The sequence below is a fragment of the Eucyclogobius newberryi genome, unplaced genomic scaffold (genome assembly GCF_026437365.1).
Source record: "Eucyclogobius newberryi isolate DKJ021-1_F unplaced genomic scaffold, fEucNew1.0.hap1 SCAF_8, whole genome shotgun sequence".
NCBI lineage: Eukaryota > Metazoa > Chordata > Actinopteri > Gobiiformes > Gobiidae > Eucyclogobius > Eucyclogobius newberryi.
In genome coordinates this window covers 16723834-16743882 of record NW_027316500.1, presented here as the reverse complement: position 1 = coordinate 16743882, position 20049 = coordinate 16723834, and the positions used below count along the sequence as shown (strand labels likewise).

The window sequence follows — 20049 nt, the reverse complement described above, 5'->3', positions numbered from 1 at the left end:
CTTTCCACTTAAGGTGCAATCCGATAGGAGTCGCCTCTGTAACGCCTGGGCCTAATTTTGCAGCTTTCCTTTATCCTCACAGTCAAAGTAGAAGCAGGAGGAGGAGGATGAGAGTGACCGAGGGAGCAGTAACACAGGAAAGGTGTTGGAGCTGTGTCTGGCAGCCATGTTGTGGAAATGTCAGCGGTGGTAGCTTGGCTTTGGGGGGAAAAGTACTCTCAACCTCACAAATGATGTGAAGAATGGATCAAATACAGTTGATTATTTTCCAATGAATATTGTGAAACTATAAAATATTTTTTTGCTTTGAGTTTATTCAACAACAGACTATCCACACCTAACCAGACTTTGGATTGGCACAAAGAGGAAATCTGACCGTATGAAGTTACATTGACACAAAATATAGAATGTGATCGTGATTATATTTGCGATTCATGTTTTAATAATCGGAGCAAGTTCAAAGTTCACAGATACTAAAATTGGTGCAATGACAGACTAATAAAATAATCAAATTTAGTTTTGTAATGACAGCATGGATATGTTGTTGTTTGTGGGGGAAATTATGGCACGTTCTAAAATTACAGCCTTTCTGCTAATTGCGTTCATTCAAATTACGATTTTGTTTCGACTGCATTTAATCTTGCAGCTGTAATCTACACGAGGTAGTTCTTGGTCATTGTTGTCCGTGAAACGTAAAGCAGCTGAAGACGTCAGTGAGCCAGTGGAGCAGGCTGCCAGGCTCATTACGGGCATCAGCAGCTTGTAACTGTGGGCCGCATACATCCAGTGGTAGGGAAAAGACTTGCTAGCATAAACTCCACTTTCGCCATGAGGAAAAGCCACGGGCACAACTCTGGGCCTGGCCTACTGATCGCCCATGACGTCTTTGAAAGTCCACCGAGGAGGAGCAAAGGGGGGTCTGGGGTGGACGAGAATCAATGCGGGGCAGTGGGGGTGCGTGTTCATGAGCGCTGAACGCATGCATGCATATGTGTGCATTGGTCTGTATGTATGGATGGCTTTTCTTTACGGATGCGAGTTTTCTGTCGCAGAAGCCCCAAATGTGTGTGTGTGTGTGTGTGTGTGAGGGGGGGGGGAGAGAGAGAGAGACTGTGTGGCAATTAGGGAGCAGGCCAGTGACTGGAAGGAGCCAGGGGCAGTTGAAATGCCCCGGGGCCAACCAAGGGAAGGAATATTTTATCAGTCCCCTCACACGCTGTATACACAAATACACACTCTCACAAACACAATATGCCAGCAAACAGATAATGACATAAAAACTAGGTTAGTGCTCATTTTAACTAGCTTCGTTAGTGTTAGCAAAACACACACTGACTTGAGCACTCATTGGGCTTCAGTAGCTTTTCTCCATAAGCCTCCACAGCACTTCATGTCTCATTCCTGCCTTCGCTTTCTCCTACTTTATTACTTCTCTCTGTGTGTCAGCTGCAGCTCTGGCATGGAGGAGATTTGCAGGCCACTAGTGATTTAGCACTAATGCACTTTTAACTGTGAAGTTAAATACATGAGTGCATGACGTTTTCTTACTTTAGTCAAGCACACAGCAACACAAACATATCTGAATTAATTAGGTAATATATAATTTAGTAGTCCTGCTTTGGGTTGTGTAACTGTTCTGCACCATCATGTCTTGGTGTCCAGTTTCCTGGTCTTCATCAAGCCTCCTCATATCTCTGTCTCAAGGCGTACCCTGACATTATCAAGCAGAATCTAGGCTAATCTTTTATGATCTGATTATAACCCAGGATGGTACTACCTGCCCCCTTTGCAGCAGGGCACACGTGCCAATCCGAGGTGTCAGCCATTTTTCTGCTGCCTGGCAAATTAACAGCCAGCGCTTCACTAGTCAGTCATCTGAGAAAGGCAATCTTGTCAGACACGTTGCTTCCAGCACAGAGAAAATTATGACATTTAGCTTTCTAATAATTTCACAGGAATAAAGGTTATGAATATTAGCTCTGGTTTGGGCTATATTCCATTCGGGGGATGATCCACAGATGGCTAAGCATTTTTGGGAAATGTTTTTGCCAGGTTTTATAGTCCGTGGATGAGAGCAGGAGCAGCATATACTTTATGACAGGGCAGTTACAGCGTATGGGCTATTTGTTGTGTGAGAGTGTCATTGAGTGTGTGAGTGACCTGGAGCTGATCCCTCATGGGCCACTCCTCAAGTTTCACACCCCAGAAAAGCTCACATGACCCCGGCCCGACTGCACCAGGCGAAACCCAGGCCTAGAGGGGCCTCATGCGCAGTTCCACATGGGATACACACATTTAGTTGTGAAATTTAGACACACAGTCCTCTCCGACTCTTGAACCATTCCTCCTTTTTTCTGCCTTTTAGCCGCTTTAGCACACACATGCTAACACACATACATTGCATTCCCAGCAATCCTCAAAGGGGCAACGGAAGGCTAGGAAGGGGAGAAAAGTAGGGAGGAGGGAGGGAAAGTGCAGAAAAAAATGCCGCTTATTGTATTCAGGCCATTCATAAGCTGGAGACTAGAAAGGGGGCTACAAGGGCCAAGCGGCAGTGGGGGTTACCTTTGGAAGCCCCTTCGACTGCCAAATATTGCTTGAATTCCCAAGTTGTACTGCACTTTTAGACTTGTTTTTTTTTAAGGATTTCTGGTGCAACTTTACATGCACCATTGTTTTAATATCCGTGAGAATAGCAAATCAATTCATCAATTAAATGCAAATCAATCAAGTGGCAAGTCTAGAATGCTCTTCCAGCTACAAACAGCAAGTGCGAGACATCATTCTGAGACATGCAAATAACGGTCAATTTGATTAAACAGGCTAAAGAAACACGCCATTAAAACTTAATGCACCAGCTGACATGTGAACAATAAAAAGAAGGTACCAGTAAATGCATTCTTTTTGAAGATGTCATTGATGTAATTATAGCTAAAGAAGGAAGCAACATGCAATAATAACCTGAGCCTTTGTAAATGATGACAGTTTTGTGAGCACCACAAACAAAGCCAAAGGTGAATATAGCAAGTGGTGAGTCATTTGAAAGGGCTCGTTTTCTAATTAAAAGGAGATTTCTGAAGAACATGAGCCAGGTGTTGCTTAATATCAAAAGTATATGATTTAGATAACAGATCGACACTGAATAAAAATAAAAAGGGGAGTTAATTATGGAGGACAAAAAACAAATTGTGAAAATGAGTTGTTTTTATACACAGGCTACTTAGGGCTGGTAAAGCAAATATAGCTCTCTTTCTGTGTGGTACAGCAGAAGCCATAGCTGCGAAGAGAGACGGGGTCAGGCCTGTTGACATAGCCATAGGTGATGGCAAAAATGTCAGTGTAAATGTGAGTGCTCTCCATGTGCCATTTTCTCCGGTGCAGGGTCATCACCACAGGCTGGTTGACACGCTGGAAACTGCCCGGAGCTCAGGGCACCAACGCGACATAAAACCACGCACCAACACACAACACATGCACACGGGCTTTCATTTCCACTTCCAGACCAGTCAAGAGTAAAACAAAAGGTGGAAGAGACGGTATAACCTAGAATGAAAGTGAATGAAAGTGTAGCGCAGACGATTCATCCTTTCATGTTGAGCACTTTTACTGTGTAACTATTGATTTTTCCTCTGCTGCCTTTGTGTTGCCATTTTCCCTTCTTTTTTTTTTTTTGAAGCAGATGATAGAAGGCCAGAGTGGGTTCAAATGGGATTATTTAAGGAAGGCACAGATTCTGAATTGACTGCGTTTTGAGACAGCTGGAAAATATGTTTAATATATGATTTGAATCTATCTATTACATGATTCTTTGGTTCGCTACAAACAAAAATATTTGGTTGGCTTAGAAATATTAAATGTTTGGCCTTTAGAGTCAAACAGTAACCAAGAGAAATACAACCAAACCAGTGAATCCCAGTGATCCCGTTCTGATTCATGCTTTACAAAGAGAGCCACCAAAGAACACAGACAGGTAAAAAGCCTTCTCTAGTAAGGGCAACAATTCTTCCAATGTATCTTAATTGTCCACATGTGATTGATGTAATTTATCATTGGACAGCTGCATGTTAAAAGCTATAGCCTTAAGACAACAAATCTAGTGCATCCTTATCAGTAACTAAGCAAAGCTGAAACTATGGGAGAGGTTACAGTTCTACTGGAGAATGTTACAATTATTGTGAGACAGTTTAACAATTAGTCATAAGTCAGCTTCAACAAATCAAACTTTCTGAATAAAAAGGCAATGATATTGTCACATAAACAGCCGGATAAAAAAGTACTTTACGTGAAGTTTTACAGAAATGACTCATTGTTGCTGCCTACGATTCTTAAGATGATTATGTTTTGCTCTTACGATTGTATTGTTAGCTGAATAATCACAATTATAGATCACCAAATAATCTTCATATATGGGAGCTACCTAGTTTTTTGTTGTTGGATTTTTGCATGGCCTAAACATTTAGCATAATCTTTTGACATAGAGCAAACGTATGCATAGATAGACACTCCACTTAAATGTAGCCTTATGCTTGATTCCCACTTAAAACGCTCACACTCATGATTGTTTGGTTGCCTCAGTGGCTTTTGACACCTTTGAATGGCCGAGCTCAAGTGTACAGCGCGGGGAGGAAGAGAGAGAGGAGGAAAATGTGGTAGTATGGATAGGGGGAAGGGGAGGCAGCGAGGACAAGGACCATAACAAAAGCTGAGAGCACTTAGCAGCACAATGGCACCGAGGTCTCTCCAAAAGTCAGCTGAAGCGATGAAGGGCGATCAGAAGTCCTTCAGTCTAAACATGGGACAACAATAGACACTTTCAGGAATAGAAAGGGCACCATTACAATTTGAAATATATAAATAATAGCTTTGAGAGCAGAACAAGAAGATAGTTTCAGTGCATGAATGCTACAAACAGTTTTGATTGAGATGTGTTTTTTGTGTACAGATTCTTAACAAAGCCTAATGAACTGTGATATAAGTCTAAATATAAAACATGCGCGAGCTCTGAGCTCTCATCAAAGTAATTTCAGATTAAGATTTAGGAGGTGAACAGAGTGAAACGCAATATTCTCGTATAATTATAAATACCCCTGTTGAGTTGTAAACCAACCCCTTTAATGACCTAAAATTAGCTTAACATGTATAATTTCACTATCCAAACTCTATCCAACTCCACTCCCATACAGTATTTAGAGCATAGGTGCCAAAACGTATTATTTTACAGTGTACAGAGTTTGACTGACATGGGTGCAGATAAACATGTTTAATACAGAAGGATTTTCCCACTCATGGTAATATCAGTGCCAGCCAAACTGCAGCCTGTAGTTAGATAATACAGGCATGCTAACCCTGCGGTGGAACGGGCTAATAATAGCGCATTAGCTTACACTCGGGGTTTTTGGGATAACATAAGGTTTTAACATCCCTGACTAGAATACTGGCCCCCACGTAAAAAAAAAAAAGAAAGAAAAAAGGCTATGTTGTTAGCTGAGCACAGCCTACAGTTTTGGGTAGCGAATATAATTTTGATTTAAAAGGGTTTATTTTATTATTCCATGGAGAGAAGTTTGCAAATTCAAACAACAATAATGCTAAAAAAGGGAGTTTGTGTTGTAGTGGTGGGCGATATTGACAATAATTAATATCTCAACAAAAATGTGTTCAAACATGTCAAACTTTAATCATCAGACAAATGTCTGTCAAATTAATCACAAAAGTGAAGTAATTTCTTATACTCTTATTCATTTTTATCTTTTTGTCGCATTGTTTTTACTGTTAGCGGTGTACTAGATATTGAAATTTAAATTGTGCCTACCTTTAAAACAACATTCACTATATTATCTAAATGTTGAAACATTGCCCACATCTAGACTTTCTGGGAATTACATCTACAAAAAAGAAGACAACTGGATGTATGGCCTATTTCTATTAGAAATGTCCTAATTATTAGTGACAAATACAAACATGACTGTGCGGTATAACTAATAAGTGTGGCCCATTGTTGATTGTGCCTTCGTTTTGACTTCCTGTTTCTTGTCATTGCGTCCTTGATAGGCACAGGATGTGGTGTTTGGGGCATTTGTAGTCCTATCAGCCTCCCCAGATAAGGCGTTAGGGCACAGGACTTGGAAAGGAAGAGGAAATGAGTGGGTTTTACAGCGGGCCTACTTCCTGTGCTGCGTGGGCCCCATGTGGACAAGGGTGATATGTCCCCCATGGACACACGGGGCACGCGGTCCTGCTGAGGTACTTCCTGGACCTCTCTACAGGGTGACTTCCTGTAAAAGTATGACCTCTGTACCTAGAGACTCTTTATGGAACAGAAACGCTAATAATGTGGACTGACACTGATATATCTGTGAGTGTGTGATGTGGCCATTTGTGTATTGATTCCAGTGCTATATTAGTATTTTAAAATGTTAGCTTTAGTTTTGAAACATTTTAGACCTTGGACCTCAGTCAGATTACCAATTTTAAAAAACACAGACCAAACTTTTGGTCCCTGATCAAAAGTGGTCTTCCCTAAAATGTTCTTGAATTGAAATTTGATTTCAACAACATGCCTCAAAATGTTGGGACAGGGGCAACAAAAGGCATAAGTGTGTGAGTTTGACACCACCATTAGCGTCTTTACTAAAGGTTATCACAGAGGATCTCAGCCCTCTGGTCTCCTGCACATCTCTTTGAGTTTCACAGGCTCAGAGCGAACAGGGACTATCGGGTTTCATCCTAATGTGAGTTTGTGTGTGCAGCACAAGTGGCCTGCCGTGGTTTCATCACAACACCCACGGTCAACGCCCACCACTGCCACGCTCCTGTTTACCTCCAGCCATTTGTTATCAGCCTTCTTTCAAACACTTTACAGAGGTCTTTATCTCCCTGTTTGGATCCCTAAAGCAGGTATCCATGTCGAGAGGGGAGTGAATGGACAGAAGCATGCTTGGCCTAGGTCAGCCACGGGTCAAGCTCTGACCACAGACAAAGAGGGAGAATCCACAAAGAACCGTCATTGGTTACTTTTTGTTTTTCGCATTTGAAACATTGCGTTTGAAACTTTTAATCTGTTATAACTTCCCTAAATACAACTACAAAACTTATCAGGTCCTCATCCAACGACTCAGGAGTGTTTTTCACTTTTTCGCTTTTAACACGTTATTCTACTGTGTTATACTATTGCATGTAAAAAGTTTCATGTAATGAGTGAAACATTCTTTAAGAAGTTAGAACAAGGGACGCAACACGCTAAGAATACAGCTGTCACTAATGAAACATCACTTTTTGGCACCGTAAGTAAAGATGACCAAAGTAAACATGTGAGTCCAGTGCAATTTGAGGACACCCTCGTTGCTTATCAAATTATGCAAATTCCAAGAAGTACCAAGCCATGTTGACCCATATTTTGTTTTGAGATATGTACTTAAAAGATGCAGGGTTCGACCAAAAATGGCGGTCGGTGCTGGTGTTTTCTTGGCATGAAATTGGCTTTGTGTGGGTGTTGTTGGGAGCACAGGCTGGTAAATTCTGCACTTCTTTTGTTCACAAGAAGGGGGGCTCCATGCATAATGGTCTTAGCCAGGGAGGTCTGGAACTGTGTCCATAAATTGAATTATTATAGAGAGCGTGAGGAAGAGAGAGGGAAAATAATCGAGAGTGCATTTACATGTGAACATATGCATGTGAGGGAGAGAGAGAGAGAGAGGGGGACGCACTTTTTATATTCCTCTATGGGGCTCACTTACAACTGGGAATAGAAAGCAGGAGATTACAGCAGAGGCCAAATGTTACCTTGCAGCTGGAAGCTATAGTGGATAAAAAGGACCACTGGATGAGGCCGCCATCGCCGCAACAACAATTTCCTGTCTGGAAATTACACTTTCAACTTGACATTTCTTTCTATTCTTACAAAACATGAACTATTGCTGTCTACTAAAAACTACTATTACTTTTCTGCATAATGGCCATGGTGCAGATGATTGGATATACAAAAATAGGATGAAAGTAAAAGTATGCAGTAAGAGAAGTAGTCCTGCAGTGTATAGGATTTCTGCCACAAAACAGTAATTATAACCTACTATGTAATTTTGGACAATGTTGTAGCATGACTTTTTTTTTATACAAATATGACAGTCAATTTTGATTAGTGCATTTGGCGCAGTGGGTTTCTGAACTGATGATAACAGCCCGTTTTGAAGATCTGCAGCTCAGTTCACGCTGGAACAACAGATGTGTGTTTGTGTGTCGTTGGGGTGGGGGTGAAATATTCCCAACACAATATAATCGGCAAGAGACCATATGGCAAACTGGCAGTAGCTATTTATCCTTATCCTCTTTGGAGACTAAAATTAGCGCTTTGCTGTTTGTAGCTTTAAGCTCAAGCCCAACCATTGTGATTGGCCTAATAAAAAACATATCAAAAACATTAAACAAAACTCTAAGTTCACCAAGATCCTGCAATAAAAAAATGTGTATATTATTCTGCTACCAATTCCCACTGGCAAAAAGGTTTTCGTATCATATTCTGCTTTATGATACAAAATTATGTGTCAGGAAAGCCAGGATTTCCTAAACACGAATCCCCTTGGCTAGCTTAAGAGTAAAGGAAGATGGGGCTAATCTCTTAATCAAAAGCTTAGATAAATGTTGGTGTTTTCCCTGTGTGTTTGTGTGTGTGTGTGTGCGTGCGTGCGTGCGTGCGTGCGTGTGTGTGTGTGTGTGTGTGTGTGTGTGTGTGTGTGTGTGTGTGTGTGTGTGTGTGTGTGTGTGCGTGCGTGCGTGCGTGTGTGTGCGTGCGTGTGTGTGTGAGTGCTCAGTGCTAAACAATGGCATTCTGCTAAACAAAGTGCTAATGCCTATGTCTATATGCACTGCTCAATGCACTATTCTCACTCAGGCCTTCATTGTTACCATGGCTTTTGTCTAAAGTTTAGAACTGTGACTTCCTATGTCTTTTTCACTTCAATAAGCACCTTTTTGTACTTAACATATTTTTACAAAAGCAGCACTTCATTGTCAGATTTGATGACAGAATTGCTCAGTAGTACAAATTGCCTAATATAGTACTAATGACTGCACATTTACTTGTAGAAATTGCCAATTTTAATTGAATTGATTTTTACACCGCTGCATTTGATTTGATTGGTGTTAAATTACTACTATATTCTTGTCGTTCAGAAGTGCAGTGCGTTACAGGAGGTTGGTGTAGATACTAAGGTCCAGACACATGGTATATATATATATATATATATATATACATGCCTTAAAGTGAAAGTTACACTCATGATCAAAGAAAGTATATTCTAAAAGAGACAAGCAAATTTAGAAAAGTGCCATCCTCTTTTCAAGCCTGTTATTACACAAGAATCAAATTATGTCACAAAAATAAACCCTGTAAGACTTCAGCTGCCAAGTTTTTGTTTTTGACTAAAGTTGAAAATCATTGCCTATTTCCAGTCTGCAAAAATAAACTGATTACCAAAAGATTATGTCACATTTCCACGTTTGACTTAGCATTCCTTCCTCCATGAAACATAGTCAATCTTTACGAGACAAAAAAGTGTGTGTAAATAGTTTCTTTTAGCAAACAGCAGTAATTAGATATAAGCATTTGGCATTCACGCCAGTCGCAAATTAAAGAAGAGCGCTTCCTGTAAACAGACAGTGAGAATGTGTCTACATCATTAGTGTGCCACAATTATAACATAGCAGCTAAAGATACATCTCCCTTGTGCTCTCTTACTGGAACAAATCAACTCTGACTGCCTTTATTCAAATGAAAGAGAATTTAGTTATAAATTAAGCCGTTACAAAACAAAATGTCTATAAAAAACAGAATACATTTAAACAACATGGCTTGGCTCGTGTAATGCATGCATGTTATAAATGAATATTTACATTATGCAAACACAATATGGTACTGTAGCCATGCTAATTTGGGGACTCACTTGATCACTTCACTTAAGTAAAGGCTGTAGTACGATATCTTGCCACCGAAAAATATCACAATAAACGGAACTATTATTTACCACTGAAGCAGGATAACCTTTTTTCAAGTAATATGTGTTCTAAAAAATATGGCCTTTAAACACTTAGTAGTAGTTCTATTATCTCAAATGGTATCATATACATATTCATACTACAAAAATAAGAAACAAATTCCCTACTATTCCAAAGAAAACGTACACAGACTTACAATGGAAAATACAGTATAACGATGGCATAAATCGAGCTTATAACATCAACCACATGTCTTATCACATCACATGTAGCTGCTGCCTTCCCACACATTTGATGTCCAGTGAAGCCTATAAAAAAATGATTGTCAAAAACAAGAGCCAGTTTCACGTGTGAATGGACCAGAGCGCTAGAGGAGGAAGTCCCTGTGTTTACCTTCATGGCTAACGCTTTTCACCAGCTGACCCAAGTGATAGGGTGACACCAGGCTTAATCCTAAAAGCAAACTCACCCCTTAGAGTCTGAGAACATGATACAATTTCCTCTTTTTAGACAGGGCCATGCTGTGTTTGGTTACCACCTATGAGGCAATAAAAGACTATCCTGGAACATCTTTTTCAGTCATTTCACATGCGTGAGAGTGTTGGACGACATCATAAACGCGGGACGTGATTGGATGATGGAGTAGCTGACAGGTCTTTTTCCCAGACAGATAGTATTGTTTGAGCAGCAGTAAAACTAGGCACAAATGGATAAACAGTGCTACTATGACATCAGGGTTAAGTGTCAGAGGTCCAGCTTAGATACTCATTTGAACATCTATACTGAACAAATGAGATAGCACAATCCTGACAAAAAGAGACATTTCCAGAAAGACTCAAATAATAAGGATTTCAAATAAGAAATAGAACTTAGAATAATAATGATGATAATAATAATAATAATAATAATCGTTTTATTTCCATAGTGGTATCACAATTTTCTATTCAAACTTAAATGTTATGCTTTCTGTTTGTTCCACTTTTGTCATTATAATCACATTTGAGCTTTATAGAAACAATCGATAATGTTAAAAATGTTTAGGACATTTGTAACAGTAAGATTGGGCTTCTGTTTTCATTGTGCAGCATGTAAATGTGATGCACCAAGCAGTTTCCTGTTTGGAACGGATACAGCACCAACTCAGTTTAACGCAGGAATATATGAGAGTAAGTGTTCTGCTTTTTTTCATAGATGTAGGACTCATACGCCCCTGTGATCAGTATAAAAATGCTTTAACATCGTTCACACTGCGTTTCTACCTCAGCCACCTTGTTCTGCTGCTCATTTCGCTGCTCGTCTCTTTGAATCTTTCTACCCATCCATGTCTTCCACGCTCGGAGGAATCAAAGGCAGGGAAACGTGTCTAGCAGCTACTGTAGTCGCGCGCTCACACTCACACACACCTCCAGTAACCCAGGCAGGCAGCAGACTAATCAAGACAGCCTCATAGCTTTTATCTAGCCACAGAGTCTTGCATTTAAACTGATTAGGACAGAGCTGGACACCCATAAGACAATTACTGGACCTGGGATCCTCCTTGATAATGTCTAGCCGACGTCTAGACAACCTGGAATAACCACCCAAATGTTACGGATTGGTTTGCAGTTAGCAGGAATAAATAAATCCATATGTGTTAGGTTTCATAGTGGAGTGTATAAATGTATGTATAAGGTAGAGCTGGGCAATATATTGAAATTTAAATTATAAGCATACTATTGTAATTGTAGTAACACAACAGGAAGAGGCTCGATGCACGATACCGATGATACGAAATTGATGATAAAACCAACTCTTTTATACAATAGAAAGTGATTTTCAACACAAAATAATAGTAGCGTCATTACGTGGTAAACATAATTTCTAAAGCTATTAGAGAACATTGAAATTGTAGTTTTAGTAGAACAATAAATTACAACTACACCCTACTATAGCGCACTAGACAGAACATAGCCTCACAAACATGAAGGCAAACTCAGTCATCTCTTCCGGTCTGATGGACAATGGGACCAATTAATGGGTGACTTTGAAGAGGCCACGTGAAGCCTCGTGATTGGATGAATGGACCGGCAGCTGATTGCTTGGTGTCCTTGTTTGCCCGCCCCAGGCCTGGAAACTGACCAATTAGGAGACAGCGACCAGTAGAGTTTTGCAGTACCTCGACCTCATTTGAGGGCACATAGGTCACACCATAGATAAGTATTTGTATTCGAATCGATGAGAAGCAATTGAGTACAGCAAGTGTACAGCGAGCACTGGATGGAACAAATGAATAACATCTAAGCTGAGACACATAAACTAATTGAATTTGAAGACAATAACACTTCTAAAAGGAAAAAGATCGTACATTTAAACTGTACAATATGTTTTAAATATGTAAATTATTTTGAAATTGAATAAGGTTTTGGTAAATGCTTGAAACTTGCAACTAGCGTGTTTAGTCCAAATCAGGCTATATATAGACATGGCAAGCTTAAACCATTTTGGGAATGCTAGACTAAGCCTCTTTTTTACAATAACAAAACCTCCAAGAAAAAAACACAAGCCAGACACCTCCAAATCTCAGCCCAGTTCCCAGACAGTAGAAATGTATGCAGACAGTAACATATAGCCTAACAGGGAGCTGTTTGCCTTGGCCAGGCTCACTGTACAAATGGTCTGGGTAATTGGTGATACATATCTAATATCGCCAGTCATCGCCTCACTCCCTGGATGTTTCTGACGCGCGAAGAGGGAAGCCCTGTAGCTTCAAAAAACCCCAGTCAAAACTCTCTGCTCTCTTTCCCTGCTCCGCTCCACACTGCAGCAGCCCGATCCTGTTGCCTTCGCACGCCAAGCCCTTGGAGTAGCCACCGGGAGTCCTTACAAATTCACACAGCAAAACAGCGCTACTTTATACTGGCAGAAAGAGCAGAGGGCCCGGTCATGTCCATAAGGGGACCCCCACCATCGCACGCATATATGATCTGTTAGCTTTTTCTCTGCCCTCCGAGTATTTCTGTTCATAGAAAAAGCATGATCCAAAGCCTCAACAAGCTCGCTTCTCCAGAGGGCTTTTGTGGATACAACAAAAAGGCTTGTTGGTTAGAAGCTAAAGCTAGCAAAGCACTAGGCTAATAGAGTGGGACTAATTAAGTACAGGGTCAACGCTTGTTTGCAGAAATGTCCCACAAGAGGAGAGACGGAGAATATAAAATGTTTTTTCGCGTCTGCTCTAATGGAAGACGAGAGTGACACCCAGGAACAATTTTAATGACATGTGTGAGGCAAATGTGATCCTCCCTTCATTTTGAAAGACTGCCAAAGAAATTTAGAGTTTGAAAATATCGCTGCGGTCAAAGCGAAAGCACCTATTATGAAGAAGATGCCATATGAGGATTGTTACCACATGTGAGAAGTCGCTAGCATTCTATAGTATTTACTCCTTTGGGCACTTGTAAATTCTTTGCTCATAACATCTTGAAATTGTATAGTGTATTTATCTGTTCAAATAAATAAACACACAAACACGTAAAGTTGTTGATATTGACAATGTGTTCATGCCTGAGTGCGGGGAATACAAATTAACATGCGACTGGCACAAATAGTACATCAGATAGACAATTGTGGCTGTCTTTTTTGTCCTTTGCATACATCAAAATAGATGTTACGCCAAATAGGTAACAGGGAAAATTGACAAAAACGGAGATACCATCATATATAGTGGGAAAAGTTAGAATTAATGAAATACAGAGTGTGCATACAACAGGGACGAGAGACAAAACAAAGGAAGTTAAGGGTAAACAAAGGCAGCATTTTAGCGCGAGTGGGAAGTATGACAGAGGAGCGGCGGATCATGAAAGAGTGAGATGGGGAGAGTAGGTGGAGACCAGGGACAAGGAGGAGAGGAGAGGTAGGAAGCAGGGAAGATGAAAGAGGAAAGGAAACGAGGGGAAGAGTGAAGCTGACGGGAAAAAAGAGCAGGCAAAGTGGCAAACATAAATAACCCGCTTACTGGGATTACAGAGACACTGACACACAATCTAACCGAGCCCAAATGACGTGGCACTGGCAGAGTTCTTAGGCTGGATACAGCTGAGAACAGTCCAAAAAGTACCCTGCAGTGCAATGTGTGTGTCACTATCGCATCAATAAGACTATATACAGACACAAATCACAATAATTCGGTTTAGTGCGCAGAGAGTGGCATCATAATAAAGTTTGTGGTTTATTTTTATGTGCACTGAATCTAAACTTTTCCTAACAATTATTCTATTTTTTATCATACCACTTAATTTAATATGGAAATGTCAAGATTATTAGGTTAATTCATGATTGTGATTATTCAGATCACAATATAACAAATTAGTAAGAACTAAAGGATAATAACGTTTGTCTTTTTAATTCAATAGTTGGTAAAATTATTAAATAAATAAAATAAACCAACTTAATTTTATCATTCAGAAAGTTAGTTTTCATAGAGTTTCTCACAGACTTGAGGAGTTGTAACTAATAATAATAGTAAAATTGGAAGTGTCAAACCATGGGAATTTAAAAAAAAAAGAAAATTAATGATCTCAATAAACGTGAATAATAGTTACATTTTTGTTTTCTTCCCAACAATAATAGTAAAACTAAAATGTATATTGTGACATTCCTATGCCCAAATTGTGATAAATTAGGATTTAAATTTCTTTTGACTTTTAAAGTTATTCTGGACAGAGAAAAGATAATAAATAAAGTAAAAGCAATTTAATCTGATGCCAGCATTGCATGGAGTTGAATACCAAAACGTAATGTAACACAACAGGACATGGCTCATTACAGAGCAGCACAGATACTATGCAAACTCTCCCAAAACAAAGCACCTAAAATATATCTGACACGGTGAAGAAAGCTGGGAGCAGAGAGAAGAGAGTAAAAGAGGTGGTCCCAATGTATGGGAGGACCTATATTTGGAAATATGTGAAAAATGAAGTGTCAGTTCAGTCAATATAGGTCAAAGGTCATAGGAGCAGGAGCCAAAACTCAGCACAGAGCACACTCATTAGGCCGACCAATCAGACAGCGCCTGGCTGCCCCTGGACCATTAGCCATCAAAGGTACATGCACAATATGGTGCTTGTAGTCCGTCTAAATCCCCAAATATTTGATCAGCTTTAGATCCTCTCTGTCTCAGTCTGAAGGAAGACAAAAGGCAAAATTCTTAGACAAAGATGGACAGACTAGTGTTATAAACGATCAGTCATTCAAGTGGAAGGCGCTCCCGGCAGAGGCACCCCTGCAAACTGCTCGCCTTGACATTCCCTTCAATAATAAATGAAGTTGCTTTTTTGCCTACAGTTTGCACCACCAACAACCAAACTCCCATCTTCAACCTTGCACACACATTTATGCCGACTGCTGCAAGAACAGTGAGGTTAAAGACTGGCAGCACATGGCATTGGTTTACTGTGGGTTTACTGCAATATTCTACTGTCTGCTCTACTCATCGTCTTGACTTGTCGTGACCCTTTGATTATGACCAAGCTAGGACACAAGAATGTAGGTCGTTTGATCCTAGTGGGACCTCTGACCTATTTGTAAATTAGCATGAGTAAAGTGTTTAAAAGAGTCTTTCTTATCATTTCACACAATAAGTAAGTGTATATAAGATGTGTCACTCCTAAATGTGTTCATATATTAGGGATGGGTGATATATTGGTTCCCATATCGATATTGGCGATATCGAAGGTTTGTTTCATTTCCTGTTTGGCGTCAGATTTGCTTTTTGTAAAAATGGAAATAGAAGAGCAATTAGGCTAAATTACACAACCGTAATTATATCCCAGATAATTACATCTGTTATTATTTCTATAAAAGTGTAAAGTTGATTTGTAACGATATCGATATCAGCAAATGCCGGTTAGCTTCCACAACAGCACAACAAATACTGGCTATCTGCTGCAAAAATCCATCTCGTACCATCACAAAAATACATTCCTTATCACAGTCGGATGAGCTGCTTCCTGCGGACTCTGGAAAAAGGACATGTAGCGATCGCCGCGCTTTTTCCTTCACCGTTGACAGTAAAAATGCTGTCCTACCTTGTTCGCTACTGTTGTCTCCACTGTGAGATGTGTGTCCGCCGCTGGAGGGACCTGGCGTACCTCCAGAGCGCGTGGATGCTGTGTCGTCATGGTCTCTGTTCCAAGACGTCTGCGAGAGAGCAACAGGCCAGGTTAGCAAGTTCACATGACATCATTTGTACGGCGAATTGAGTCTGTTTGTAAATACATGTATGCACGTTACATTAGGATCTTGGAACAATAAACCGTGCATTATTTTCTCTTACGCATCCAAACTATATTCATAATTTGCACGCTTTTGGCTGACAGTGTGTGAGTGAGCAACAGTTTTATAGAATGGATTATAGCTGAGAAAAGGCCAAGACGAATAAGCTAGTGAACATGTTGTCTGGGTTCCCAGCTTTCTGAGGCATGCGATCCACGGCTGCCTCCATTTGGCTCAAAGTGCTTGCAGATGAAAATACAAAACAGTTACGAGTTAACATAGGAGCGGGGACTGATGTCATCTTAGTACAGCGCACTACTATGTTGCTGTCCGAAAGAATTATATAGACCAAAACAGACCGGAGACAAACAATAAGAAAGAGAAAGTAGAGCGCTAAGTAAGTTACATAGTTGTGAAAAAGTGTCAGGGCAAATGTCAGAGGAGTTGGTCAATCATTATTGTGTGAAAATAATGGACTACGATAGAGGTCAAATATTACTTTATATGTGTAAGTCTGTACTAAAAAAAACACTCAAAGAAGAGAAGGTAAAAAAATAGGGAGGAAAATATACTTCAAAATAGAAGGGATTTGAAGGCCAGTTTTTTTATGTGGAGCAGCTAAAACTAACACACTGTCAAGAAAGAGAACAGTCTGCTCAAAATGAGAGAATATCAAGGACGATGTTGGCTGGATCTGCATCAAGGAGAAACATGAAAATACTACGGAAAGGAATAACACGATTACAAGAAAATGATTGTCCAGCATTATGAGTTTTAAATGTATAAATACAGCAGAAGAGAAGACGCTAACTTTGTAATGTTGTTTCCCAAATAAGGGATTTGAAGTCAGAATTTACAGTTAGAAGACATGACTCTGGGGTTTGTTTTACGTCAAATTTTGATACAAGGAAGTCACTAAATTTGAAAATTGGACGATAAGATGTTTTCCATTTTATGATTACATTTATGATTTAAAGTTAGGATTTATAGCTACCAGCAAAAACAACAGAAGAATAAACGGCAAAACGTTAGCGAACTGCTCATCTCTTTAGAGTTGATTTTGTTTCCACGCAGACTTTTCCACGTGCAGTCATTATGCACCTTTGGGATATAGTGAAAAATGAAACATTGTGCATGACTGAGTGGGTCCAGAACATGCAGCGAGGTAATCCAGAACACATGCCCAGTGCTCAAACAGTTAACACAAGATAGACCGTTTCTTTGCAAGGTCTTCTCAAAATGAACAATTTGGAAATCTCGTTTATTCAGAGCTGGAGAAATATCTGAACAACAACCCTTGGGACTCTCTATTGTACAGTATTAAAAAAGAATAAGCCTGCCAACCAAGGCTTACATAGATATTCTTTACATTTTAACTCTGTGACTCCTTTAAATATAATTACAAAGTGGTGCGAGGAAACTCTTGTATTAGCTGTAATTGAACAAAAGAGTGCAATGCCTGCTGGGAGGTGAGCGCGGAGGCCCCATGGGAAAGGGGGCGGGGCTCAGACAGGCCCTGGTGGCATCTCCATGGGGAGGGGGAGTTTATTTATAATCACAGCCTGCCTTTGGACCAAACAAGCCCGGCGTTGATCTAACATGCAATTAATGGGAACACACAACCTGGCATTCCAGCGCAGGCTACGCAATACACTGCTCCGCAACACTACGTGCAGAGGAACTGGACCAAAGATGTGCAAACAGTATTTTGATAAACTAAATACATAAATATATTTTGTGGAATGGTCTGCTCAAGCCCACACACAGCTAATGAATATTGTTTGTACTCTTGAAACCCATCTGTATTTACTCAATTATGAGCCAGTGCCTTAAAAGAGTATTTTGAAGAGTAACTGCTGATAGGAATGTCAAAAGTATTGAAAATCAGACATTAAATCAGTTACTAATCTATACTAAAACTGGTATCAGAACTGGAAACGTATTTAACAAGTATCGATTAAAAAAACCCTCTAACAACAAAATTGGACCTTTCCAGAACAGTTATCAAATTATCTTTATCAGAACTAGTTGAAGACCACATGGAAACATAAAGAAAGAACTATGATTTTGTTTTGAAAAAGAGTATCAAAATTGACAACTGAGAAAAAGCTGGAAAAAGTACAATAGGGACACTGCAATATTGTACATTTGTAATAAATGCGTAATAAATCTATACAAAATGATTCCCATTTGATTGGACTCATAGAACATATACATATAAAATAAATGACTCTGGGACTTTTTACTTCTCCCATAGTTGTTGGGAAAGGCCACAGCTATAAACACTCACAGATATAAGAAAAATGTGAAGTATTTATGTGCGATTGTGCAATTGTTGATCAATTACAAGTCATATGTGAATGAACTGAATAACTTTGCTTAAAGCTTTCCTTAAAAACAAGTCAGACTTTTGCTCTCATGCACCTTCCACAAACACAACCTACAGCATTTTTCCCTGTGTCTAATACCAGACCACACCTTGACCGCAGAACACTCAGAAAAAACATTTACAGAGCCAACGACAGAACTGCAGCGACAAGAGAGGCCCAACTTTGAGTTATGACCTATGTAAATCCACAAAGGCTGAATAGATGCATAAACTGGGAGAGAGCGAGGGAGCGAGAGGTATGCTTGATTTATTCTGTGCCCTGTAATGAGCCGCCTTGGATTTAGTCCCTCCTGTCTGCCTCTGACTGTGTGTGTCTGCTGCGGGATTGTAGATTCATTCAATGCCTAATTGTTTAGTAAATTCCATTTTCCACATTGTGTTCTGCTTTAGCTAAACTTCTTAAATGTGCCGCACAGAGCTCAGGCTGTTCAAGCACCGCACATACCTTTTTTCATTAGCATTTCTCTCCTCCGCTAGCCTTAATTCACCATGAAAAGATTTTCCTTGCTGGAAATTCTGATTCCGCTATGATCGGTGAGGCATTCCAATCCAGTGCATTCTCATTGTGCTGTGTCTAAGATGTAAGAGGGGGGTGTATGGGGTCTCACTGTGCCAGCACCCCATATCATACAAGCACTCATGCAAGAAATGTTGCTTTACCCCATCATTTTTAATCATAAAGAAAAGGGCTAATGTGCTCGAGTTCTGACTGTGTTTTGGTCTGCACCTAAATGCACTTTGGGAATATTACATGTTTTATGTTTGAAATCCTTTCAATAATCATGATGAGACCAGGAGGGAATGTCTTAGCCTAAACCCTTCTTAAAATGACCAAAACATTTATAAATATTTAGTTTTTGAGAACATACTTAAATTTATTTTAATTAATTAATATTTAACTACAAAGTAGAGTAAAAAATGACACAAGCTTTTACTAATTGTATAACTGAAATCTTGAAGCTAGAACCACTCAATTCCCTTGAATGCTTTGCTGCTACAAAACACACTTTCTGACCTTTCAGGTCTTGGAGAACACATTGTGCTGCAGCCACAATATTTTCTTAGACTTTCTCTCACTCTGTAACAACAGTCAAAGCTACCTGAAAGGGTTGTTGTGAATATATCTGTATAGATAGAGCAGGATCTGCGGCGTGATAACCAGCCAGGCCAGTGCTCGGCCAAACTACATCTTGTTTTTTTCTGTGCGCTCTCCAGCACCTCTCTCCCAATGCTGCCCTATTAGTGCTCCCCAAAGAAAAGAAGGGGTGATTATGGTATGCACCATGCAAAAAGGACTCTTCTTTTCTTTGCCAAACTTTCACTTTGACAAAGAAAAGAAGAAATAACCTTATAATTGCTGAAGGGGCTTAGAACTAAACCAGGATTGTGTCTCTGGAGTGTTTTAAAGTATGCTACGATGA

The 20049-nt window shown here is 39.9% G+C and overlaps 1 protein-coding gene across 2 annotated transcripts in view; it reads right to left on the bottom strand.

Annotated features, from left to right (window-relative positions):
- LOC140351677 (homeobox protein Meis1) overlaps nucleotides 1–20049 on the bottom strand; it is a 70361-nt gene that overhangs the window by 41686 nt on the left and 8626 nt on the right. For both annotated transcript variants that reach the window (XM_072437615.1, XM_072437616.1), the window contains exon 7: nucleotides 16053–16164. In XM_072437615.1, coding sequence (XP_072293716.1) covers nucleotides 16053–16164 — 112 coding nt within the window. The remainder of the gene's footprint in view (nucleotides 1–16052; nucleotides 16165–20049) is intronic.